This window comes from Polypterus senegalus, chromosome 9 (assembly GCF_016835505.1).
Source record: "Polypterus senegalus isolate Bchr_013 chromosome 9, ASM1683550v1, whole genome shotgun sequence".
Classification (NCBI taxonomy): Eukaryota; Metazoa; Chordata; class Cladistia; order Polypteriformes; family Polypteridae; genus Polypterus; species Polypterus senegalus.
This window is the reverse complement of record NC_053162.1, coordinates 152,297,283-152,325,049: the sequence shown is the minus strand read 5'-3', so window position 1 is coordinate 152,325,049 and position 27,767 is coordinate 152,297,283. Positions and strand designations below refer to the sequence as shown.

The 27,767-nt window shown below is 41.0% G+C and overlaps 1 protein-coding gene across 4 annotated transcripts in view; it reads right to left on the bottom strand.

Annotated features, from left to right (window-relative positions):
• cadm1a (cell adhesion molecule 1a) overlaps nucleotides 1-27,767 on the bottom strand; it is a 1,086,691-nt gene that overhangs the window by 49,168 nt on the left and 1,009,756 nt on the right. For 2 of the 4 annotated variants that reach the window (XM_039764035.1, XM_039764033.1), the window contains one exon: nucleotides 8,569-8,601. The exons of the other annotated variants lie outside the window; for them this stretch is intronic. In XM_039764035.1, the coding sequence (XP_039619969.1) occupies nucleotides 8,569-8,601 (33 nt within the window). The remainder of the gene's footprint in view (nucleotides 1-8,568; nucleotides 8,602-27,767) is intronic. 4 annotated transcript variants of the gene reach the window in all.

The window sequence follows — 27,767 nt, the reverse complement described above, 5'->3', positions numbered from 1 at the left end:
CAAATTTAATTTCTGACTTTTTGATTGGCCACTCATGTCAAACTAGTTTTAAAACTTCCTTTCTTTTGAAAAAAGAACAAAGCCTGATTTGTATTAAAAGACAAAGTGAGAGAGAGTGAAATTTTTCATGCACACTTCCAAACCTACTTAATCTTCTTCAGGGTTGTAGGGGCCTGGGGCTAGCTCTGCTCCAATGGGCACAAGGCAGAAATCAGGCCAGGGAGGGGTGCCAGTCCATTACAAGGTATGCTCACTCACTTATATGTCAATCAACCCAACATGCACATCTCTGGGATGTGTGAGTAAAACCAGAGTACCTGGAGAGATTTCCAGAGAAACACCTGGGGAACCTGCAAACTCCTAACAGATGGTGCACAGCTTGGTATTTGAAATGAAGACTCTGGAGATATGAGGTAGCAGCATTAAAAACTGCACCATCATGTCAACCCCATCTCACAACGATCAGCTAAAATATTAAATCCTTTGCATGTGCAAAGCAGGGTGCTCACAAACGCTGAAAAGGGGGACTCTAGTGATTGCGGGTCTCTGGTTCCAAGCCAATCCTTTTTCATTGCTTTACACAGAAGCACTGCTTGTCAAGCATTTGCACTGATCACTCATGTATTCTGAAGTTTGTAAAAATCAGCTTGGAGGGCTAAGGCTCTTCCACTTTTACAAGCTGGTTTAGTGAATTTGGAGCACTTGTAAGCATCACGTCTAAGTGGTATTAACAAAATCAAAAAACAAAATCTTCACAATCTGAAACCTTTTCCTGTTACCTTTGCACCCCCTATCTGTTTTCCTCCTGCTTGGAGGTAAGGAGCAACAAATGGAAGCTCAAAAATGAGAAACCAGGCCTTAGTTGGTGGAAGAGCAACAAAGTCTCTGAGAAGCTGATCTCAAGTCAGAATTTGTCTGGCTGTGATCAACATCTTTGACAAACTCTGACACCCTGTCAACTTCAGCTAGTTCTGGTGTCCTGTCCTTCTTAGTGGAATGGTAAACTAAGGGTGTAGCTATTGCTGCTAATTGAAAGATCACGTTTTGAAATAATTTCAAGAAGGTCATGCACTGCAGATGACTTTTTCTTTTTTTTCTGAAGAAGAGGTGATTTCAAAATCGAGCTTTTCTTCCATTTCATAAGGCTCTATTATTTGAAATATATTCTAATCAGCTAATGGCCCACGCGGTGAAGACTGCATAAATGTAATTGTGCACTTTTAACTCAGACTCCTATGCTACCTGAAATCTTAAAAAGCTAATGTCACCATTTTTTACACCCACTATAAAACTGACAGATAGCTAAGCAAAAAATATCAGATGTAAAATCTATATAATTTCATTTCTGATGTTCTGAGAACCAAGAAGAAAGTTTTTCATTCTTTTCTGCATGTATGAGCTAAATCATTAGCAACTTTTCTTATCTCCTTGCCAGTCAGGGATCTCAAAGCTCCTTTATGACTCAGAAAGCCAAGACATCATGAGAAAGCAAATGCTGCAGTAGAAGGAAGACCACCAGGGACTCGAGGCAGCACTAGTACAGAGAGAAAATGGAAGGCGGTAATGCTGAAGATTTATCAGAAATAGCAGTCTAGGAATATGAATGAAAATACATGTTTAAGGGTACTTTGAGATAAAAGATCAGTTTTGTGTGCTCTAAAACTATCAAGGAAAATACAGGATAGTGCAACAATGTTTGTTTTATGTATATCATTTTACTTTCAATGTCTGTGTTTTGTCTCTTACATTGATTACTACTTGTATATATATTGTGGTGGATGGCCAGAGCCCATGCCTGGCCAGGACGCCCCTTCAATATATGTTCCGGGGGAGCAAGCATGGGCTACCCAATACCTCACCTGGGATGTTAGATGGCAACCCCTTGGGTTGCAGCAGTGCCTCGGACTCCTGCCGGGCTTCATGGGACTTGGAGTTTGGTGCAGCCCTATTGGGATTTGCAGGTGCCTACCACGGGGTGCTGCAGCAGGATCTGCTGAGCCCTTACAAGCAGTGTTTTCGCCACACCTGAAAATGCAGCCGAAAATGAGCAATCATGCACTTGGAGCACTTCCGGGTGCCTTATAAAAAGAGCCAGAGTTGGGGGGGAGGAGGAAGACAAAGCTTCCAGGGTGGAGTGGAGGATTTAAAAAAAAAGAGTTTATTTTGTGTGTTGCTTTTAGTGCTTGTGGGACTGTGTTATGCCTGCGGGACATGGGGAAGACGTGCCCCACAGGTGAAGAAAATAAAGAATCTTTGTTTTTATTACGTGTGCCTCCGGTGTCAGTCTGTGTCGGGTCAGCGCTCATATAGCACCTTGATACAATATACTGTATATACACTCACCTAAAGGATTATTAGGAACACCTGTTCAATTTCTCATTAATGCAATTATCTAATCAACCAATCACACGGCAGTTGCTTCAATGCATTTAGGGGTGTGGTCCCGGTCAAGACAATCTCCTGAACTCCAAACTGAATGTCAGAATGGGAAAGAAAGGTGATTTAAGCAATTTTGAGCATGGCATGATTGTTGGTGCCAGACGGGCGGGTCTGAGTATTTCACAATCTGCTCAGTTACTGGGATTTTCACGCACAACCATTTCTAGGGTTTACAAAGAATGGTGTGAAAAGGGAAAACCATCCAGTATGCGGCAGTCCTGTGGGCGAAAATGCCTTGTTGATGCTAGAGGTCAGAGGAGAATGGGCCGACTGATTCAAGCTGATAGAAGAGCAACTTTGACTGAAATAACCACTCGTTACAACCGAGGTATGCAGCAAAGCATTTGTGAAGCCACAACATGCACAACCTTGAGGCGGATGGGCTACAACAGCAGAAGACCCCACCGGGTACCACTCATCTCCACTACAAATAGGAAAAAGAGGCTACAATTTGCACGAGCTCACCAAAATTGGACAGTTGAAGACTGGAAAAATGTTGCCTGGTCTGATGAGTCTCGATTTCTGTTGAGACATTCAAATGGTAGAGTCAGAATTTGGCGTAAACAGAATGAGAACATGGATCCATCATGCCTTGTTACCACTGTGCAGGCCGGTGGTGGTGTAATTGTGTGGGGGATGTTTTCTTGGCACACTTTAGGCCCCTTAGTGCCAATTGGGCATCGTTTAAATGCCACGGGTTACCTGAGCATTGTTTCTGACCATGTCCATCCCTTCATGACCACCATGTGCCCATCCTCTGATGGCTACTTCCAGCAGGATAATGCACCATGTCACAAAGCTTGAATCATTTCAAATTGGTTTCTTGAACATGACAATGAGTTCACTGTACTAAAATGGCCCCCACAGTCACCAGATCTCAACCAAATAGAGCATCTTTGGGATGTGGTGGAATGGGAGCTTCGTGCCCTGGATGTGCATCCCACAAATCTCCATCAACTGTAAGATGCTATCCTATCAATACGGGCCAACATTTCTAAAGAATGCTTTCAGCACCTTGTTGAATCAATGCCACGTAGAATTAAGGCAGTTCTGAAGGCGAAAGGGGGTCAAACACCGTATTAGTATGGTGTTCCTAATAATCCTTCAGGTGAGTGTATATATATATGTACTACTCACACACACAAATATATATATATCTCATATATAAACATCTACGTGTGGAAGTGTGTGTGTGTGTGTGTCTATTTGGCCCTGAAGTGCAAGGCTACAGCATGAAGCTCTAAGACAGCGGCTCTGTCACCAAAGTGAAACCACCTAGAAAAGAGAAAAACTAGCTTAGCCACTAATACACAAGTGAGGCAAGCACATCAGCAAAACGAAACCTCCAGGGACAGAGAAACTCGCTTAGCCTCTGATAGACAATGGAGGCGAGCACTTATAGTATACAGTATGTACATAAAATAAAGCACAGAGTCGTCTCAATTGACTAACACTGGCAGTAGGGTCATACTGACATGACACTGTCATAGGATGCCATCTCTGCCTCAAGTCATTGCGTGAAACTTTTGCTCTGTTAAATCTTCACTGGTTAACTGTAAGTGCTATTATTATGAAATTAAAGCACTGGGTAGCAACAGCAGCTTAGCCCCAAAGTGGTAGACCACAGGTAGCATCTGTCCCATCACAGACAACAGTTTCAAACTGCATGTAGAAGCATCAGCACAAAATCTTTGCATTAGGAGCTTCATGAAATGGTTCCCAAGGCCTAAGATCATTGTACACAATACCAAGCAGAGTGTAAGGCAGACCACTATTGGACTCCAGAGCTGTGTAAAGAAGTTCTTTAAAGTGATTAATCACATTTCACTATCTGGCAGTCTAATGCATGAATTTGTGTTTGGTAGATGCCAGGAGAGCACTACCTTCTGCACTGCATAGTGCCTACTATAAAGTTTAGAGGTGAAGGGCTAATGTCCTGGTGCTTTGTTTCAGGGTTTGAGCTAGACCCGTTGATTCCAATGAAGGGTACTGTTAAATCTACAGCATACAAAGACATTTTCAGACAATTGTGAACTTCCAACTTTACGTTTGGGGAAGGTCCTTTCCTTTCATCATGACTGTGCGCCTGTGCAAAAAGAAAGGAAGAGAGGGGAGAGAGGAGAGGCTGGGAGCATGCGCTGATTATAGCACGTTGCCGCACCCATCACTTGATGAACCACCTGGATTGAGATCTGAATGCAGCCGTGCAACGGGTGACACCTCAGCACCACACTGAAGAGTGTGAGGTTTTGTACAGTGGCTGAAGTGCCAATCCTCCCACCAAAACCCAAGTTTTTCCTGTAAGTTGGAGGACCTGCTTGCAGAGCTGGATGCAAATTAACATCACACCCAAGATGGAGCAATTGCAAAAAAGCAAGGTCCAACAACATATGTTTTGACAAGTTTGGTATGGAGGAATTCAAGTGGCCTTCACAAAGCCCTGATCTCCCTGAAGCCCTACTGAAGAACCAGGAGATGATCTGTGATCCAGATCTTCTTGTTCAAACATCAGTATTCGGCCTCGCAATTGTATTTTTTAGCACAAAATCCCACAGAAACAGTCCAAAATCTTGTGGAGAGACTTCCAGAAAGAGTGGAGGCTGTTACAGCCACAAAGAGGGGGCCTATTCCATATTAATGCCCATGGTTTTGGAATGGGATGTCCACCAATCTGCTATAGATGTGGTCCACAAACTTCTGGCTATATACACAGTATGCTATTCATATACTTTATGTATATATTGTGTCATTCTATATACCGTATGAAACACTGCTTTTCTGTGTGTTCCTTTTTGTTGGTATTGTATTATTGCCAATATTCTAAGGAGGATTGTTAAGTAAGAAATTAACTGACACATGACAATGAACTTCAATATAAAAAACAAGACAATAATCTGCCCAGATGATACAGCAGGTGGCAAGTAGAACACATGAAACTGCTCAGCTATTTAAATAAATGTTACTCATTACTCATATGCAGCGAATATTGGTTAGTATAGGTAAAACATTGTAGGCGAAATCATCTATAAAACAACATTCTCTGATTAATCAGTTGCGTAGAATTAAAACTAATAGACAAATATTGATCTTTCATGAATTTTGTTGGGGGTATTGTATATCACATTCTATATTTGGCAAACCCTTAATAACACAATAACATAACACAGTAAATCTCATTAACTCCAATTTAGGGTAATGGAGAGCAGCAGCCTATCCAAATAGCACTGGGCAAAAGATAGGAAGTACCCCTGGATATGGTGCCAGGGCATCATAGGAGGCACTCACAAACCGATTTAGAATCAGCAGTTAACCTATTCTGCATGTCTTTGGAAATGTGGAAGGAATACCCGGTGGAAAACCTACACAGACACAGCAAGAACATTGAAAGTCTATACAGACAAAAGACAACTGTGGGGCTTGAAAGTGAGATATGCGTTCATATAGGCAGAAGTGACACTCACTGCACCACCAATCAACATTTATGAAGAAATATGTGCCCATAGGCAACCTGAATTTTATGGGGGAGATAACTAACACCATATATGATGTGGGCAAGTTAGGACTGCTAACTAAGAAAAGCATGACATAGGGTCACAGTTAATTAAGGAATAATTCATTAAGACCATATTGTAACTCTGCAAAACTCTGTAACTCTTTAGGAGGATAGCATAGCAAGCTTAAAAATATCAAGACATATACCCCAAATTGGGAGTGAGCATTCTAGAAGATTACTATGAAAGACACTATATAAAATCTAAATTTATGACAGCCACTAGGGTGACACAGTGGTAAGTACAGACACTCGTAAATAAGAAGGATATTAAGCTGGTTTGAGAATGCCATGTAATACTATGCCCATGTGTGCCTATGGTCACTCATTTTCTCACAGCTTGAATTCTTTAAGAGGGGATACAGTAGTTCCATCCATCCATTTTCCAACCCGCTATATCCTAACAACAGGGTCATAGGGGTCTGCTGGAGCCAATCCCAGGCAACACAGGGCGCAAGGCAGGAAACAAATCCCGGGCAGGACTCCAGGCCACCGCAGGGGATACAGTAGTTAACACATTAAATACCAATGGCCTGTGTTAGCTCAAGCATACAAAAAAGAATGAGAAACTTTCTTCTTGGTTCTCAGAACATCAGAAACGAAATTACATAAATTGTATGTATGAATCAAGATTTATTAAAACACAAAATGATGAAAACCGGGGGTATGCCTATGGACACTCTTGCACTCTGAATTATTTTGGGATAACGATTTAACATGCGCTTCCCCCGGGATACAGATCAAAAGGTGTGTCACCACTTTAGAATGCTTACTAAAGAAGGCGCTATATAAATTATAAAACACTTGTCTGACTAGGTGCTATAGATGAGTGAATTATATTACGTCTGGGACTGGGAGTCAAACCCCGGAGCTGTTAGGCAGTAGTGCTAAGTAACACACCAACATAACCCTAATTTTCAATGTATAATGTCACATTTTACATATGGAGACATCTCTGAATATACAGGTTGCCCATAAGGTCCGCGTGCAATTTAAAATAGTTGTAACTTTGTAAGTATACAGTATGTGATAGAAAGAATTTGTAAAAAGGATTAGAAAGTTTGATGTATCTAGTTTTTTTTGTCTTTAGAAGTTTTATTTTTGCCGTATTTGGTGAACTGAAAATCCACATGAGTCTGTTGAACATGAAAGAGATTCTCCCAAAGTTAATGTGTGGTGTGGTTTGGGAAAAAATCGAGTCATAGGGCCATTCTTTTTTGAAGGGCGTGTTGTTAATGGTGATAGCTATTTTGAAATGCTACCAAAATTACTTTATTCTTCAACTTAAACAATTAGGACTGATAGAGAATACAGTGTTTCAACAAGATGGTGCTCCTTGTCACTTTGCTTAGCATGTTAGACAGTTTTCATCCATCCATCCACTATCCAACCCGCTGTATCCTAACTACAGGGTCACGGGGGTCTGCTGGAGCTAATCCCAGCCAACACAGGGCACAAGGCAGGAAACAAACCCTGGGCAGGGCGCCAATCCACCGCTGGGCACACACACACACCCACACACTAAGCACAATTTAGAATCGCCAATGCACCTAACCTGCATGTCTCTGGACTGTGGGAGGAAACCCACGCACACACGGGGAGAACATGCAGACTCCACACAGGGAGGACCCGGGAAGCGAACTCGGGTCTCCTAACTGCAAGGCAGCAGCGCCACCCACTGCGCCACTGTGCCGCCCATGTTAGACAGTTTCTACATGAGAAATTCCCTAACAGATGGACAGGAAGAGGTGGCCCATTTTCTTGGCCTTCACTTTGTCAGATTTGATTCAAATGGATTTCTTTTTATGGGGACATGTGAAAACGAATGTTTATTCAACCAAACCTCGATTTTTAGAAGACCTGCAAGCTAGGATAAGTGATGTGATTGCTGGTATTACTGAGAATCAGCTTCAAAATGTTTTCCAAGAACTACAGAATCGTATTACCCTTTGTATTAGCAATGATGGTGGACATGTTGAAAATAAACAAGAACAATAAAAAATGTGTTTCTTCTTTCTAATCCTTGTTACAGATTCTTTCTATCACATATACTTACAAAGTTACAACTATTTTAAATTGCACACGGACTTTACGGACACCCTGTATAAAGTCAAATATGAAATGCATGGCATCAGCTCTAATCATTTTCACACTTGCACAAGAACAGTTGAAATTGCCAGCTAATATAACATGATGGTGTTTGAAGACGTAGCAGGAAAAAACTGGATAACCCAGCCAGAGAGGAGCAGGAGAAACACTACCATGGGGCAATGACCTGGAGCTGAATTTGAACTGTATCACCATCATTCTCATTATGAAGATTATTATTATAAGTCTGAGTTTCCTTAGTGAACTGTGAGCAAATGCCGATGGCCACACCTTCATTTAAATAGTAGCCCACAGCTAAATCATTTAAGCCATGTAGTTAGCTAGGCTGTCACACTTTAGCTATCAAAAATGAAAGATGGAGCAAATAAAGGAAGCATTTATTTTACAAGCAGCAAAACAAAACAATGAGTGACGTCCTTGGACTAATGCTACTGAAAAAATGATAAATAGAAATAGGGAATGATACCAACCGTGAACTGCAGGCTCTGAAGTCGGCGAGTTGTCTGAACACACAAGGAGCGGAAGAAGGGAACAAACAGGAGGGATAGCATGCAAAAAAAGGAAGAATGTAAAAAAAATGGAACAGATAAAACATGAGAGCTAAGCATTCAAAAACATTGCATGACAAAGACCACAATTAAATAAAATCCAACAAAAAAAAAGAGAAAAGAAAAAAATCACATGTTTTAGCTACAGGCTCAGATTTGGAACAGAGAGGCTCCTACAGCTGTCAGTGTCTCTTAAGGGAATCATTTTCTGCAGTCACAAAATGGACTGTAAACTTTACAGCTCATTTTTTATGGATGAAAACCCACATAGATGGATTAATAAATTCATTTACTGAAAACAAAGGAAATGTTGCCAGTCCTGTATTTGCTGTTAGGCAGAACTAAAATAGGACACTGTCATTTTGTTAATGAAGTGTGTTTAATATTAGTAAACATGAGGGGGACAGTCAGTACAAAAAGGGAGTAATTTGATGCGGTGCGCCAAGTCCCGTCTCATTTTGAACCTGTAAATTAGCCCTTAGCTTCCTTTATGGTTTATTGGAAAACCTGAGTGGAAACAAGATGGACTGTAAACTTGCATCATGTGATGCATTTGATCAGGCCTGACAACGGGTAGTGTGACCATTAGAGGGCACTGTTGTAGAGCTCCTGTACTCAGAATGACTTCAAAATTGTCAGGCTAATATACAAAGGGTGTTTATTGTACAAATAATAAACACAATGGTTTAGATGTACAAATAAAACAAATTCTGCTGCCTCCGTGGGGCTTCCTGCCCAGGTATGTAAATCCTACTTTCAAGGAGCCCCACTGACACACTTTTTTCACCAAACCCTGGCCACTTTTCTGCATTTGCCACTCAAACATTTGTCCACACACCTCCAGGCTCACCAAATAGCCCCCGGACGTTCTACGATAAAATATAACAAGTTTGATTTGGTCTTTAGTCATAGTGACGGCCTTGCATATATGAGAGATGACAACCAATGAATGCTCATCCAGAAGTACAATTCATAGAATGCAGCACTGTTTTAGGCCTATACCTGTAAATGGTTAAAGCTGATGTCACATTATGTGACTTCCAGTCATAGGGTATGTCAATTTGTTGCCAATCTCGTTGCTGGACCATGTCAATTTAAATGACTGAAACGTCACATTTAGCAATCACATGCCGTCCTTCCAGCACAGTCAAGTTTGGCCCCTTGACTGACAGGAAGTGATGGAGGGTTAAAATTCTTTCATGGTACACAAAACATGGGACACCAGACAGACAAGCTTCTCTTCTGTTTGTGTGGTCCATGATCTCTTATTGTCCGTCGCTGCATTCTATGAATTGTACTTCTGGATGAGCATTCATTGGTTGTCAGCTCTCATATATGCAAGGCCGTCACTACGACTAAAGACCAAATCAAACTTGTTTTATTTTATCGTAGAATGTCCGGGGGCTATTTGCCTGAGTTGCTTTGATTTCATTTTGTTATCATCCTTTTATTTGTTTTGTTTTGTTGGGCACATCTTCTAGCTGGGCTCTAAAGCTTATCTGTCAGTGCACTGTGAGAACACGTGGATTATGTAACATGAACATTTTTAATACTTCTTGCTGTTGTTCAGCGTTGTCTCTTAACAGAAACTTAATGTTTACTCCATTCTGCATGAAACTAATTTTTTTTCTTCAGTCATCACAATAGACTACATGGGGCAAATAAAGTTAAAAAATCACTTTAGGCGAAATGTTCATTTAAACACCACAAGAGGGAGCTCTGGGTAGGAGGACCCAGATATACCTGCACTCATTTAAAAGGCCTTAGATGGCTTCTGCCACTTACTGTACAGCTGGTATTCTAATAAATCTTTATTGGGTCACCTTGCTGTCCCCGTTACCTAACTTTTACATTCATGCTCAAGCAGTAATTACTACAGGATCATTTTTGCCATGCGGAGGACCTGCTGCCTCCTTCTAAGCAACTGAAGGTCTCTCTCACATTGGCTAATGTTCATCTTCATGAGTTCACCACCAGGAGAACACTGAACAACAATGGTGTGCATGGCAACATTGCTGCTCATCTGCAGTTTGCTAAAGATCACGTGGACCAACCAGAAGGCTATTGGAATAAAGTTTTGTGGACGGATGAGACCAAAATAGAACTTTTTGGTTTAAATGAAAAGTGTTATGTTTGGAGAAAGGAAAAAACTGCATTCCAGCATAAGAACCTTATCCCATCTGTGAAACATGGTGGTGGTAGTATCATGGTTTGGGCCTGTTTTGCTGCATCTGGGCCAGGAAGGCTTGCCTTCATTGATGGAACAAAGAATTCTGAATTATATCAGAGAATTCTAAAGGAAAATGTTTGGACATCTGTCCATGAACTGAATCTCAAGAGAAGGTGGGTCATGCTGCTAGAAAATGACCCTAAGCACACAAGTCATTCTACCAAAGAATGTTTAAAGAAGAATAAAGTTAATGTTTTGAAATGGCCAAGTCAAAGTCCTGACCTTAATCCAATCGAAATGTTGTGGAAGGACCTGAAGTGTGCAGTTAATGTGAGGAAACCCACCAACATGCCAGAGTTGAAGCTGTTCTGTATGGAGGAATGGGCTGAAAATGTGCAGGAATGATCAAAAATTACCGGAAATGTTTGGTTGCAGTTATTACTGCAAAGGGGGGTCACACCAGATACTGAAAGCAAAGGTTCACATACTTTTGCAACTCTCACATATGTAATATTCGATCATTTTCCTTAATAAATAAATAACCAAGTATAATATTTTTGTCTCATTTGTTTAATTGGTTTCTCTTTATCTACTTTTAGGACTTGAGTGAAAATCTGATGATGTTTTAGGTCATATTTATGCAGAAATATAGGAAATTCTAAAGGGTTCACAAACTTTCAAGCACAACTGTACATACAGTGTCATTTCTGCACATTCTTTCTGCCTAGCACTGTTATTACATTACATAACTTCCTCAAACTTGCTTATTTACAAGTTATTGTTGGTGGAGGCTATTTAGGAAGCATCAGGCGCAAAGCAGGAACCAAACCTGGAGGTGTCACCAGTTGATCACAGGAATCACTCATGCACATGCTCCCACGGTACTAATTTACAATTGCCAGTTATACTAATACATATGTCTCTGGGATGTGGAAGTTAAACTGGGCTACCCAGAAAAAAAAAACAAAGACTAGGAAAGGATATAACACATAAAAAAGACAAAATAATGATTTTTTTGTGCATCATAAAATAGAGAGGGCTGTAATAGCATGAAGTGTATCCTGTAGTGCAAGCAACAACAACCCACACTTCTTCATCTCTCTGTATTTTCTATCATTATATTATTTTATTCATAATTTTGATGTCTTTCATATATCATTGGATAAGAAAATGTTTCCCTTGTTTAAGACATAACCACTGAGGAGCTGCACTCAGATGCTCGTCACTATCCACTTGCACATTCCCCAATGTCTCAAAATCCACTTTGAATTGCAGACACAACTAGAATCCTTCATCTGTAAATTACATCTTACAAAAAGAAATGTCACAGAATCTACCTATACAGCAAATGATGATGATATACGATTTGAAGCATCGGTGACATAATTACCATACTACAACTGGTGATTTTTTTGCTTACGGTACAGTTTTATGATTTTTTTTTACTTTTATCTACTGTATATCTAAATAATACATATTTGTACGTGAAAAAAACATTAGTTATAATATATTTACAAAATCAAAGCTTGTTTTCTTAGTTTTACTCTGTTTTTTTTTTTTTGTATAGAAAAGATGATCTACCCACTCATTTATCTTTCAATCCCATTAATCCAATTCAAGGTCAAAAAGGGCCAGAACCCACCACGCAGCACTGCAATCCCACCCTGGACATGGCAATTATACGATACAATTAAAAGTGCATTTAAAGTAGCTAAATCTACAGCTTGCTATTCTTATCTTTGACTTTCTATATTAAAGCCTTCTAATTCCACAGTCACACAAAGATCCTGTTTTCTTCTTTCTGCCTCAAATGAGCCCCAGCGTTTTCTCCATAATCTTTGTTTCATTCTGTGACCCATTAAGATCTTTGTTTTTCCTTCCAGTTTTAATTCTGTATTCTTGCTTTGGCAGGAGCTTCACATCCTGCTTGTTGCAACTCAACACTATAAACTATGAGCATCCTTTACAGTGGACACTTACGAGGACAGTGGGTCATTAAGCCCAGCTCTGTCAATTTCAAATCACCAGACATTTTCAATATACTAAGATGTGAAAATTGCGCTATAACAACATGCTTTTACATGGAATTCCTGATCGTGACGTTTCGTCTACTCACTTCAGTGTACATTTTGGGTTGGATTTTTAGGACAAACATGAGATTGTTCCTGATGTATTTGGTCTGCAGAAAAGCAATTGTTTTTTTTATGAAACGTAAAAAGCCTACTAAAGTTATTAAAGGTGTATTGAGTCTGTCTCAATGCAATTAACCCAAACAAATGCCACCTCTGGGCAAAGGGGTTATATTTTGTATTTTTTTATTTTGCTGCATATAATTGACTGAGGTAAAAAGGTCAATGCTGAGTCCCAACTGAGAGAATCGGGGTAGCACTGTTTACTCTGAATTACTTCACTTGGAGCTCACACTTCTGGTGAATTTACGTTAAATTTTAGCATGTGAATGGATTGCCTACTCACATGTGTGAAGAAACACTCAGATACCACTCAGGTAAAAATTGACTTTCAATTAGCTTCCATCATTGGCCCTTATGCTCTGGAAGAAGAACTGACTGTAATTTAATTGCCTTTATAGCTGGAAACACTTCTATCACTTATCTATCCATTTACAAGCCTGCCTAATCCACCTCAGATGGAATGGGGGTCCATTGCTGAGTAAACTCACACACACTCTCAACCCACACAGGACCAATTTAGAATGAAAAATGAACATGATACATGCATTTTATGGGTTATAGTGAAGGAAAACCAGAGTAATCAGCAAAGAACACATGGATGGTGACTGGGTCATGAATCGAGGCCAGGACTGAAAGATGGCGACACTAACCACTGCGCCACTGTGCACACACATTGCATACAAATCACTCACGTCTTCTAAATGACTATATGCTGTGTATAGTTATTATGCTCATATGTTACAAGTAGGTTGGCACGGTGGTGCAGTGGGTAGCACTGCTGCCTCTCAGTTAGGAGACCCGGGTTTGCTTCCCGCGTCCTCCCTGCGTGGAGTTTGCATGTTCTCCTCGTGTCTGCGTGGGTTTCCCCCTGGTGCTCCAGCTTCCTCCCACAATCCAAAGACATGCAGGTTAGGTGCATTGGGAATTCTAAATTGTCCCTAGTGGGTGTGTGTGTGTGTGCCCTGTGTTGGGCTGGCACCCTGCCTAGGGTTTGTTTCCTGATTTGCACCCTGTTTTGGCTGGGATTGGCCCCAGAAGACCCCCATGACCCTGTAGTTAGGATATAGCAGGTTGGATAATGGATGGATGGAAATTATTAAGCTAATAATACTCAGCATAGTAGTAGAATTTATGATCCTCAGTGTTCATGTTATTAATTTGTAGCATAAACAATTAATTTAATTGTAGACAGGAGCTTTCTAGAGTCTGCTTTGTGTATGCCCACCGTAGCGCTGACACTTGTGGATATTTTTCTCCCTTTATTTGTTGCATTCCTAACACGTTCTGCATGAGCATGAAAGCTCTGTAAGTAAGTCAAGAAGACTGGATATTGGTTAAAGGTGACGTCCTGTCATCTTTATTAAAGAGGTTTGGGAAGGCAATGAGAAAGGTGGCGCCCATTCCACACAACTGCTCCGCTGCATTTCATTATCTACCGGGGCATAAGAGTCATTATGACTTTAATTGATTTCAAGTCATGAATATTGGTATTTCTGTTATATTTAATTAATTTAACAAGAAGCAACCTTCCAGGCGATGAAAGAAAATAAATCTGAGATCAATCCACCTGCTGTAGTTACAGCGACACAAGAGGTTGGTTGTGTTTTAATATTTGCTACCCACCTTAAAGGATTTTGGCTTATTGTGTCGTTCTTCTTTCTGCAAATTATGTTGTATGTGCATGTTTCTCTCTCTGTCATACCTTAGGCAGCATCATTTGGGCACTCAGAGCTACAGTAGGGCATCCTTTTTTGCAAATGAAGCCTATTTATCATACTTCACTCCATTCTGTTAACTCCTTTTGCACCACTGCCAGGTACTCTATTACAACAGCAACTCTCTCACTATTCCAACTTGTGTGAGAGCCTTCGGCATGTGGCAAATTACCTCAAATTAGGAACATTAAGCCATTTAATTAGAGTGGCATGCCGCCAACGGTCAGCCTCCTCCAGTCCCAGTTACACATATAAAATAGACTGACTGCAAAATAATATTATGGTGCAAGTAGAAACCTGTATATGCTTGAAAAACAAAGGTTTTGGGTTCCCCTCTTCAAACTGGGCACATCACTGCTTTTCTAAGTGAAAAGAAGTTATCACTATTTGTGCTTTACTTTAAATTTTGTTTCTACTTTGCTCGTACAGGGCAGCATGCTGGCACTGTGGTCAACACTACTAGCTCACAGCTCCTGAATCCTGGCCTTTCATGGTATGCCTTACGTATCGGTATTCTCACTGTGTATGCTTGGGTTTTTCTCTCAGTTCTCTAGTATTTTCCCCACACCCATCACAGCTGGAATTCAATGAAAAATAATAACAATAATAATAATAATAATAAGAGGCAGAAGGGGTACGGAAAATGGAAAGATGGGAAAATAGATGGAGGGATAGCTCACTAGCATTTGTTCTTAAAAGCAAACTTGTACTGAAAGCACTATCATCATTTTTATTATTATCATTATGGATGGCTTAGCGAATAGTGGTACTGCCTTATGAACCCAGTGTTATGGGTTTACATTTTTCAACCACACATTGTCAAAGTGGAATATAAATGTTCTCTCCGTGTCTTCAAGGGTATTCATCCAGGGACTTCACTTTTCCACCCCTATTCCCAAATATGCACCGGTTAAGTGACCATTACTAAATAGAACCACGTGAGTTAGTGTGTGTGTGTGTGTGAATGTGCCCTGTGATGGAATGACATCTTATCTAAAGCCTTTTCCTACCTTGTGCCCAGTGATGCCAGTATAGGCTCCATCCTCCCGCAACCCTAAATTGCATTAAGTTGGTATTGCAATTGTAGAGCACATGTCTAACCTGTAGGCCCACACAGAAAATAATGGGTGGGAACCTGAACCCAGGAGGTTTAATCTGTGAGAGACAAGCACTGACCACTGCATCACCATGCCGCCATGTTATTATTATTATTATTATTATTAGATAGATAGATAGATAGATAGATAGATAGATAGATAGATAGATAGATAGATAGATAGATAGATAGATAGATAGATAGATAGATAGATATTATTATTATATCTACTACTGCTATAACAACATAACCACAAATGGCAGGGCAAGAAGAATATGTGGTATTGGGGAGAACTTAACTGAACATTTTGTGGGTAGGTTTAGATATGTGTTTTTTTTTACAATAAATACAGAAATCTGTTAAGGTAGGGTCACACATAACAAATGACTAGCACTTAATCATCAGTTTGTGTGCTTTTTGCATGAATTTTTTTTAAAAAGTATATGGCAGTGAATACCAATACTTTCAAAATCAAACTGCTTGTTGTGTAACTCAAACAGAAACATAGACTATAGTAAACCCTCGTTTATCGCGGTTAATCTGTTCCAGACTCTACCGCGATAAATGAATTTCCACGAAGTAGAATTCTTTATTTATAAATCTAATATTTTTGCAGTTAGAGCATAGAAAATCTGTTTACAACCTTTTAAATACGTTTTGTAACGTTATTAGAGCCCTCCAGACATGAAATAACACCCTTTAGTCAAAAGTTTAAACTGTGCTCCATGACAAAACAGAGATGACAGTTCTTTCTCACAATTAAAAGAATACCAACATATCTTCTCTTCAAAGGAATGTGCGTCAGGAGCAGAGAATGTCAGAGAGAGAGAGAGTGACAGAGAGAGAGAGAGAGAGAGAGAAAAGCAAACAATCAAAAATCAATACATGCTGTTGCACTTTTAAGTATGTGAAGCACCGCGATAAAGCGGCCGCAAGGATGGGAGTAATGTGAAGGTAGTCTTTTCAGCATTTTTGAGAGGAGCGTCCGTATCTTCTAAGCAAACAGTCTCTGTGCAAACAGCCCCTCTGCTCACACCCCCTCCGTCAGGAGCAGAGAATGTCAGAGAGAGTGAGAGAGACAGAGAAAAGCAAACAATCAAAAATCAATAGGTGCTGTGAGAGCTTTTAAGTATGCGAATCACCGTGAGGGAAGCATATGATATATCATTGAGGAGTTTTATTTAATACGTAATAAGTGCTCTGATTGGGTAGCTTCTCAGCCATCTACCAATAGCGTCCCTTGTATGATATCAACTGGGCAAACAAACTGAGGAAGCATGTACCATAAATTAAAAGACCCAATGTCCGCAGAAATCCGCGAACTAGCAAAAAATATATTTAGATATGCTTACATTAAAAATCCGCGATGGAGTGAAGCCGCGAAAGTCGAAGCGCGATATAGCGAGGGATCACTGTATATCAGCACAGGGGATGTTTATGGGGGAGCATAGGGGAAACTGCCCCATTAATCCTATTCCCCAGAGAAAGCTGCTATGTTAAAAATGAGTTGAAAAGTCCATACCAGCTGTGTTTGAATCCATATTATGGTATAGGCTATTAAGGCTACATTCTGACTACAGTTAAAAGTGACTCTGTTCTGACGTTTGGCTCATACCTGATTTGTTGTTGGCCTGTTCAAATTAATTTTGAAAGTGAATCAGATCCAATATGACTGTGAACGGATATCTATCCCGAATCGACAAAATTAATTTATCAGACAGATGCGACCTGATAGACAACCATGATAACCAGCTACATGCTGGCTTCAAATTGTTTACAGTGCAGGACATATGCAAATTCATCAGCTCACAATGGCAGGTAGCCAAAGATGCTTTGAGTGGAATCATCACTGACGGATCAGTATGTAAAAATCTGTGGACATGACAGAGGAGTCAGGACTGGTGGCAACAAGGGGTTTAATGCAAGACTGCAGTTTGATAATTTCAGCATATTGAGGGGGACATTCAATTACAGCAGCATCTGCTTGCAACACTCTCTCAGAAAAAATGGATGCATGAATTTTTACATTTCAGAAACAACAATTGGGTTATATTGAAAGACTTTCTTTTTTATTTTTTTGCATAGCTTTATAGAATTAAAGTCTATCTCACATGTGTGAACAAAACGTATCACTGGGCAGTAGTATAAATGGATTTATAAACAGGTAGCTGATCATTTAACCCATTAGCTAACATGTAGCTTACAGTGATGGTGACAGCACAGTTAAAATCTTATCTTGTAGCCATATAAACCATAAATACATTAATTAAATGTAGATCCTTGAAATAACTAACCAGCCTAATACAGGGTGGCGCAGGGAAATGGGAAATTTTCAATTGACGTTCAATGCACGAATAAACACATTACAAAATATACTGCTCAAAAAAATGAAAATGACACTTTTTTATCAGAGTATAGCATCAAGTCATTGAAATGTCTGGGATATCGATCTGGTCAGTTAAGTAGCAGAGGGGGTTGTTAATAAGTTTCAGCTGCTTTGGTGTTAATGAAATTAACAACAGGTGCACTAGAGGGGCAAAAATGAGACGACCCCCAAAACAGGAATGGTTTAACAGGTGGAGGCCACTGACATTTTTCCCTTCTCATATTTTCTGACTATTTTTTCACTAGTTTTTCATTTGGCTACGGTCAGTGTCACTGTTGGTACTGTAGCATGAGGCAATACCTGGATTCTGCTGTGTCTCCTAGCACAGTCTCAAGGGTAAGGAGGAGATTCCAGGAGACAGGTAGTTACTCTAGGAGAGCTGGAGAGGGCCATAGAAGGTCCTTAACCCATCAGCAGGACTGGTATATGCTCTTTTGGGCAAGACGGAACAGGATGGGCACTGCCAGAGCCCTACAAAATGACCTCCAGCAGGCCACTGGTGTGAATGTCTCTGACCAAACAATCAGAAACAGACTTCATGAGGGTGGCCTGAGGGCCCGACTTCCTCTAGTGGGCCCTGTGCTCACTGCCAGCCACTGTGGAACTCGGTTAGCATTTGACAAAGAATACCAGAATTGGCAGGTCCACCACTAATACCCTGTGCTTTTCACAGATGACAGCAGGTTCACTCTGAGCACATTTGACAGATGTGAAAGTGTCTGAAGAAGCCGTGGAGAATGTTATGCTGCCAGTAACATTGTTCAGTGTGACTGGTTTGATGGTGGGTCAGTGATGGTCTGAGGAGGCATATCCATGGAGGGACGCACAGACCTCTACAGGCTAGACAACGACACCTTGACTACCACTAGGCATCGGGATGAAATCCTTGGAGCCATTATCAGAGACTATGCTGGTGCAGTGGGTCCTGGGTTCCTCCTGGTGTATTACAATGCCTGGCCTCATGTGGCGAGAGTGGAGGATGAAGGAATTGGTACCTTTGATTGACCCCCAAGCTCACCAGACCTAAATCCAATAGAACACCTCTGGGTCATTATGTTTTGGTCCATCTGATGATGCCAGGTTCCACCTCAGACTGCCCAAGAGCTCAGTGATGCCCTGGTCCAGATCTGGGAGGAGATGTTGCCAGGCATGCATAGACGCACATGGGGGCCATACAAACTACTGAGTATGATTTGAATTTGCTGCAATGACATTTTGGCAAAATGGACTAATCTGCTGCATCATTTTTTCACTTAGATTTTCGGGGTGTCTTTGAATTCAGCCCTCTGTAGGTTGATAATTTTCATTTCCATCAAATGACGTGGCATCCTTTCCTTCCTAACACATTACCCAGTCCATATCAGTATAGATATCCAGCAAGATTTTTTTCCCTTTGAGATCTGATGTGTTTTCAAAATGTTCCTTTAATTTTTTTGAGCAGTTTACATTTAATGATGAGCCAGTTCTTCGAAATTACACACTCATGTTATAATCGCATGAGCAGACGGGACACAATCAGTCCTAACTGGTAATGACACTGAAATTTCCTTCCATCATTCTTATAAAATGCTTTCACAGTGAACGCTCGTTGTGCACCAATCCATTGCTCCATTATAATTAACGGCAAGGAGTTCTAAATGAGGTTGCATCAGTCTAAAACAACTGCCGATGCCCCAGGTCACCAACGCCTAGATCCAAAATTTCCTGTTTCCCTGCGCCACCCTACATGAAAGCACAGCACAATGATCATCATTAAACATTAGCACTTGGTTCCTGTTTATCATATCCTGGCTAAGGTACAGTATACTATCTAATTTCAACATTTAATTGATGCATGACATTAGAGATGCTCCAGCAAGAGAGTGATTTGGTGTGATAGAAATGAATATGAAGAGTTTAATCAATCAAGCCATAAATGGTGGGGAACAATGGAGGACAACATTTGCAAAGTTTTAGCGCAACTTTCACTGAAAGCCATGTTGAATAGGCTTTAAATCAGAGTACAGCAATACATTTAAAGCTTAGAGGTGCAGTCCTGTTGCCATGTTGACCGTTTAATGTGTCTTTGTCACGTCTGTGTTTCCTGTGCTACACCAGTTTCAGAATTATAATTATTGCTGGATTATTATCTACAGTATGTTGTAATCTATATTTTTGATCCCCCAAAGCTTATGACAAGTCCTGACTCATGTATTCCAATAATGTACCATGAAAAATAGTATTGTCATTTGTATTTATTTTAGGTTGTTATAATTTAAATCCTAAGTTCTGAAGTCACACCCAGACTTTCGTGGGTGCGCACACCTCATTCAGGGGGGCTGAGTGTTCCAGCTACAGGCCATAAATATTTTTCTTTATATGTGTGAGATTGAAAGCTTAAACCTGACATATTTAAGATAATTCTGATGCACAATTACTTATTTAATGAATGCAATACTGTGTGCAAATGTTCAGGTACCCTTCTTGTTTATTCATTAACTAGCCAACCCGCGGCGTACCATACGCCGCATAATTAGGCCGGTTTTTTAATCATTTTTAAGCACAGGGAGAAAATGTAACATTTGCAAAATCGGTAATGTAATAAATCAGCAAGAAAAGCAACATTGTAACAATGCACGGAACGAACCAACACACAATCGTCCGTGCGGCGTAGTGAGGTGGGAGGGGGGTGTGTACAAAGTGCAAGACGCATGTTTGTCGCGGATGCAAATTGCTGTATGTAGCGTGTACAACACTTTGCTATGCTGCACGCGGTCGTGCGTTGTAACTGAAAACTCGTTTTTTTAAAGACTGCTCACTTCATTGTGTTTTAATCTCAGTTGTAAAGGAATGTTTTAATGATCCCATGGGATACCCCTCGCAAACCGTTTTACACGCTGCATATGGCGATTCACCTCCGCGAGAAACATGCCTCTATTAGATAGATAGATAGATAGATAGATAGATAGATAGATAGATAGATAGATAGATAGATAGATAGATAGATAGATAGATACTTTAATAATCCCAAGGGGAAATTCACAGTCAACGTGTGGGAGGGGGGTGTGTACAAACGGTAGGGACGAAAACAGTGGGAGCGTATGAGTCGCACTTAGTGGCAATTCCACGGTTTGCAGCCCGAATGGGGTTCAACGGCTTACCCACACCTAGACACACGCTCAATCTCATGCATAATAATTTATTGAATGTTAAACACTTCTGGAAAGACACGGTTGTCTAAAACGGGTTGCTGTGAGAATACAACAGTAAGTGAATGAAAAGATGGAACTCTGGAGAGAGCAAAATACAACACAATAGTGAACCCGCAGCATAACAAACGCTGCATAATTATTTATTGATGGTTGAACACTTCTGGAAAGACACAGGGACACCCCTCGCAAACTGTTCTACACGCCGCATACAGCGAATCACATCCACGACATGATTTTTCCTAGATGGTCCTGTCGCGTCCACCCTCGCACTCGAAGCATACACACTGCCTGCTCATGTGCCCGGTCGCAAGCCGCGTCCAGCCTCGTTCTCGAAGCATACACACCGCCTGGAAATGTGTCCGCTCGCAAGAGAAACTCACGGACAGCCACCCACCAGCTGCCTGTGTGTGTGCCTCTGTCTGTCTCTGGCGCGGCTTTCTCTTGTGCTGCCTCTGTGTGAACCGGTCAGGCACAGAGAAGGTCAGCTGCTGACAGAGCGTCTCAACTATTGCAGGGCCTGCATTGGTGAAGCAGGTGAGACGGTAATGAAACAGAGGCACAGGGCTTATTGGTTTTTAAAGACTGATTCCTTCATTGTGCTTTAAGATCAGTTTTAAAGGATTGTTTTAAGGATCCCATGGGATACCCCTCGCAAACCGTTTCACACGCTGCATATGGCGATTCACCTCCGCGAGAAACATGCCTCTATGAACAGTCAACGTAGCTCGGAGGTACATGACATTAACCTGACCTGCACGTGGCCTCTATGACAGACGAACATAAATGACGCCATTTTTTCTGTGTCGTCGCGTCTGAGTTGGTGGGCATGGCCCTGCGAGTTGTCGTCGTATCCAATGGTCTTGGAGTTGGTGGGCGTGGCTCCTTCCTGTGTGCACCATAGGTGTCTCACTTGGTGGCTTAGTGAATCCACGCCCCTTCCGGCGTGCTTTTCATGGTTTTCTTGCCTTAGTGAATTATATATATAGATACTGTGACGACCTGGCAAATAAAACACAAAGGAGCCGCTTTTCCGGGGAAGTCTTCAAGATGCCGACTGGATTTTTATTTGGTGTGCCTGTGATATAAATGGTGCCCTACTGCTGCCCGTTGTCTGGGTCATGGGGATATCTCCAAATTAACAAAACCAAATTGCCTATGGCCTATCTGTCTCTTGATTTCCCTTAACCATTTGTTCCCTTCTCTTGCCGCTGTAGTTGTCTACCTACCAACCTCCAAAGCTGCCCTTTGCCAACCACGCATGCTCCTTTTATTTGAGCCCTGTCACTCAGCTCTCTCTCTCTCTTTAGGAAGGTGTCCCGAGCCCCCACAAAGTGCTTTCCCCCAAGACTCACCACAGCCCATACTTACATTTTTAAAGCCTCACACAATTGTACATATTCTTAGGATTTACCTAACAATAAAAAGTCACTTCCTTCAATTTATCCTAAAGCAAAGGAAGCAAAGAGAAAACCTCCAGGATGGTTGTCAAGCATGCTAAGGAGAAGACATGAGAGATCACACAAACATTCCTGCAAGGTGGTAACTCGACTTTCTAAATTTTAAATAAAAAAAAAAACAAACAGTCCCTTGAGACAGAACAAACAGAAGGCTCCATGGCCCGTTTCCCTGGGAAGTTACTTAAGATGCACAACTGTCTTGTTCAGCACTGCCTCTTTGCAGCTCTTTGTTCCTGTGGTTAATATTTTTAATCGAGCTGCTTTTCCGCTCTCTGAAATTCTTTCCACAAGCAGATTTCTCTCTTTAGCAGAGCAGATGGATTCCTATTTTTGTATGAGGCACAAACATGTGACAAGCAGTTTGCCGAAGGTCTTGAGTTTTTACTGAAGGGTTAGTGCTCTAACAGAAAAATGGCAGGATTTGATTTCACTTCCATAATTTAAAGCAATAATACTGTGCTGTGATTGTCAGTTAAATGAGCTTATAAGGGTGAGAAACAGACAGACATTTTAAGGCATTGTTCCACTGTTGGTTTGTTTTTGGAAATCTTGTTGAAATTAATTCTACAGATGCTTTTAGTTTTACCCATTTGGTAAATTGCTACAAAATAAAGAGACACAAGCTCCTAAAGAACAAAAAGAAGGGATTGTGGCCATATTTTAACAATAACATTACTCATCATAAAAAGATTGCAAAAAGCAAATGCTTTAAAGTGAATCGGCCACTTGCTTGGTTGAATCTGCCCAATAGTGAGTCTGTTACACATCTGTTCCCCAAAGAGCTTGAATTTATTAGGCAGGGACTCAAGAAGGTGGTGAACTTGTGGCACAGGAATGTTGGCCAGTGTCAATGCCAATGTGCCCCATAGATGTTGGAATACTAGCAGATGGTGTTTGTCTGATCCAAATGCTTTGACACATTTCATCCCATCGATTCCCTACTGGATTAAGATCTGGTAACTGGGGAGACCAATGCATTAATCTGAATCCAAAGTCTTCAGGTCTTAGGGTATGGATCATTCTCATCAGATAAGTAGCCAAGCAGTGACAAGCAGTAATTTTCTGCTGTCCTGTTGTATTCAAAAGCTGTTCTGCTCCTAGCAGCATATCCAATCTCTGCCATCAAAACACACCCTATACCAGCCTGACCACCTGAATCCTGGCAGGTTTGTAAAGTTTGTGTCACCTCCTGGTCATCCTAAACTGCAACTCGTCAAACACACTAATCTTCTTCCTTTGGCTGCTCCCATTAGGGGTTGCCACAGCGGATCATCTTCTTCCATATCCTTCTGTCCTCTGCTTCTTGTTCTGTTACACCCATCACCTGCATGTCCTCTCTCACCACATCCATAAACCTTCTCTTAGGCCTTCCTCTTTTCCTCTTCCCTGGCAGCTCCATCCTTAGCATCCTTCTCCCAATATACCCACCATCTCTCCTCTGCCCATGTCCAAACCAATGCAATCTCGCCTCTCTGACTTTGTCTCCAAACTGTCCAACTTGAGCTGACCCTCCAATGTACTCATTTCTAATCCTATCCATCCTCGTCACACCCAGTGTAAATCTTAGCATCTTTAACTCTGCCACTTCCAGCTCTGTCTCCTGCTTTCTGGTCAGTGCCACCGTCTCCAAACCATATAACATACTAAAGATGCTGGCGATTTCTTGTGTTTTAATCTCACTTTAACTTAACTTTCTAAGTTTTATTATGTCAGTAGGTTGTGACTTGCTACGAGTATCCCATTCATTAAGCATTCGGATATGCCTCATTCAGTAGCACCGTTGAACTCAACTATTGGTTGAGCAAGTCATTTTGGCTCACGTTTGGTAATTGGCTGTTTCTGATCATGGACCCATCATTGGCTGGAATTCTCATTACACCTGTGACACCTCCATGTGACTGTATGAATCCTGGAAACAATAAGTATAAATCCTGGAGCCATTCCTATAATTTTCATAGTCTAGTTGTTGTGGGGCATTCTGCTGTAGATGAATACAGTAATGGCCATGGTATAATCAGCAGGAAGTTTCAGATATGCTGTGGCATTGAAATACTGCTCAACTCATATCAAGGTATCTACTCCACTCCATTACACTGACACAGCCAGCTTGACCTGTTGACCTCCACAGCAGGATGGACCCTCCAATTCAACAAATATTTGCCATTTCCTGGTCATTCTACTTGTGAGAAGGTTGGATTCATCAGACATTTCCTAACTCTTGTGTCAAGTCGTGTTCTTGTTCTTCTCAGCCGTGTGTTCTTTATCCAGTGCAACTTTGCCTTTTTGTCTTTTGCCTTGGCTTATGTTATACATGCCTGCATTACCCATGCGTTTTGCTGTTCCTTATGCTATCGTGGCATTCACCAACTTCTGAACCACAATTCAAAGCCACTTGCAAATTTCACTCTCTTATTTTCATACAGAATCAATTCCTTGGTATGTCTATGCCTGCTTTACACATACAGTATGAGACTGTCATAAGATCAGTGGCCTTTAAATAGGAAACAATTGTAAACCTAATAAAAGGAGGAATTCAGCTTAGAACTTTAAAATAGTTTTGAGGAAAACAGGCCATTCAGCTCACCAGTCCTCTTTACCCAACTTCAAACTAAGATCAAATCAATTTTGAAGTTCACTACAGTTTTACTGTCTAACACAATATTTGGTAATTTATTCCACGTGTCTATGTGAAGAAAAGCTTTCTAAAGTTTCTGTGAACTCTGTCTTTAGTTGCCATCTGTGTCCCTGTGTTCTTGTCGAATACCTCAATTTAATACAACAGTTTATATATGCAATTTTTACACTAAAGATCTGTCTGAGACTCATTTAGTTTAAGAAATGAAAATAAGGCAACAACAGTAATGGTAATGTACTGTACAAAGATCAAATTAATTCAATCAAATATAAAAAATTTGGCTGCTCCCTAATGAGAAGAGGCTGATAGGAAAAAACTAATGCATTTACATCCAGCTGTGATCTGAAGAAACTTAGATGCTTCTTCAACTGGGTGATTAGCACTTTAAAACAATTAAACACAGCATAAAATATCATTTCAAACTGGCATAATACAGGATAACAGATGACAGGAGACCAATCTCATGAGCTTTGGGTGCAAGGCAGGAGTCAGCCCTGAATGGGGTACAGTCTTACATCATGGTCCACTAAAACACACACATCAAATCTTCACACTCGCTCACACTGGGTCAGTGTGTTGGAATGTGAGTAGAAAACTGAAATGGATACAGGAAGAACATACAGAACTTAGACAGACAGTGACTGGGCCCAGCATTTAACCTAATTCTCCTGGAGGTGTGAGACTGCACTGCTAACTACTGTGCCTCCAGATAATTCTATACTAAGGCAAAGCCCTCACTCACTCACTCACTGACTCACTCAATCACTCATCACTAATTCTCCAACTTCCCGTGTAGGTAGAAGGCTGAAATTTGGCAGGCTCATTCCTTACAGCTTACTTACAAAAGTTGGGCAGGTTTCATTTTGAAATTCTATGCGTAATGGTCATAACTGGAACCTATTTTTCTCCATATACTGTAATGGAGTTCAGCTCGATGGCCGTGGGGGGTGGAGTTTCATGTGACATCATCACGCCTCCCACATAATCATGTGAACTGACTGTGAGCGCAGTACGAAGAAAACAAGAAAGAGCTCCACAAAGCGCTGAAGAAAACATGTATTATACAATTGAGAAGGCAGCATAAGAATATGAAGCGAGTGACGCATACAAGCATATTCATGACTGCAGCTACTTCGGAAACAAAGCACGGTGTAAACCTAAAGTTTAAATTAAGTTCATAGACAGGCTGCCGCTGGCGTTTGTCATGCCCACGACTAATGCGGGATACAAGTTTAATGAGAGGACGCAGGGTATAAACGGGAGTTTTGATCACTTTGTCACTAAGTTAAAATTGCTGGTGAAGGGCTGTGCTTATGCAAATTCCGAGAGACTGTGTTTGTGAGGGGATTGACAGTTGAGGCGGGTGGGGGAGTGACGTCATCCTCTCCCCTCCCATTCACCTCAGCAGCTAACGCAGTCTTGCGGAAGCAACTTTGTCACGCTGCCACCAAATACAGAAAAATCCACAAGTTAATACACACGCTGTCTCTAGAGTTTCTCCACAGTCAATGTATTCCTCGCATCCCCGTTACACCCTCTAATCTCCCATTTCAATTCAGATGCCTCCAATTTTCAGTAAGGCTCTGCTTCGCGATGAGAAGTAAGAAGTCTCAGGGACAGACCCAACAAAAGGTTGCCATTGATTTCAGGCAACATTGCTTTCCTCCTGGACAAAACTAGACGTTGCATTCTCAAAAATAATCTCAGTGCACAGCTTGGTCATAATACAACCGGACTGCTGAACTGACAACGTGATATACGCGGGGATTTTGCTATATACAGTATATATATGTGGATATGTATATATATGTGTGTATATATGTAGATATGTATATATATATGTAGATCTGTATATATATGTATATATGTGTCTGTGTGTATATATATATATATATATATATATATATATATATATACTGCTCAAAAGAATTAAAGGAACACTTTTAATCAGAGTATAGCATAAAGTCAATGAAACTTATGGGATATTAATCTGGTCAGTTAAGTAGCAGAGGGGTTGTTAATCAGTTTCAGCTGCTGTGGTGTTAATGAAATTAACAACAGATGCACTAGAGGGGCAACAATGAGATGACCCCCAAAACAGGAATGGTTTAACAGGTGGAGGCCACTGACATTTTTCCCTCCTCATCTTTTCTGTTTCTTCACTAGTTTTGCATTTGGCTACAGTCAGTGTCACTACTGGTAGCATGAGGCGATACCTGGACCCTACAGAGGTTGCACAGGTAGTCCAACTTCTCCAGGATGGCACATCAATACGTGTC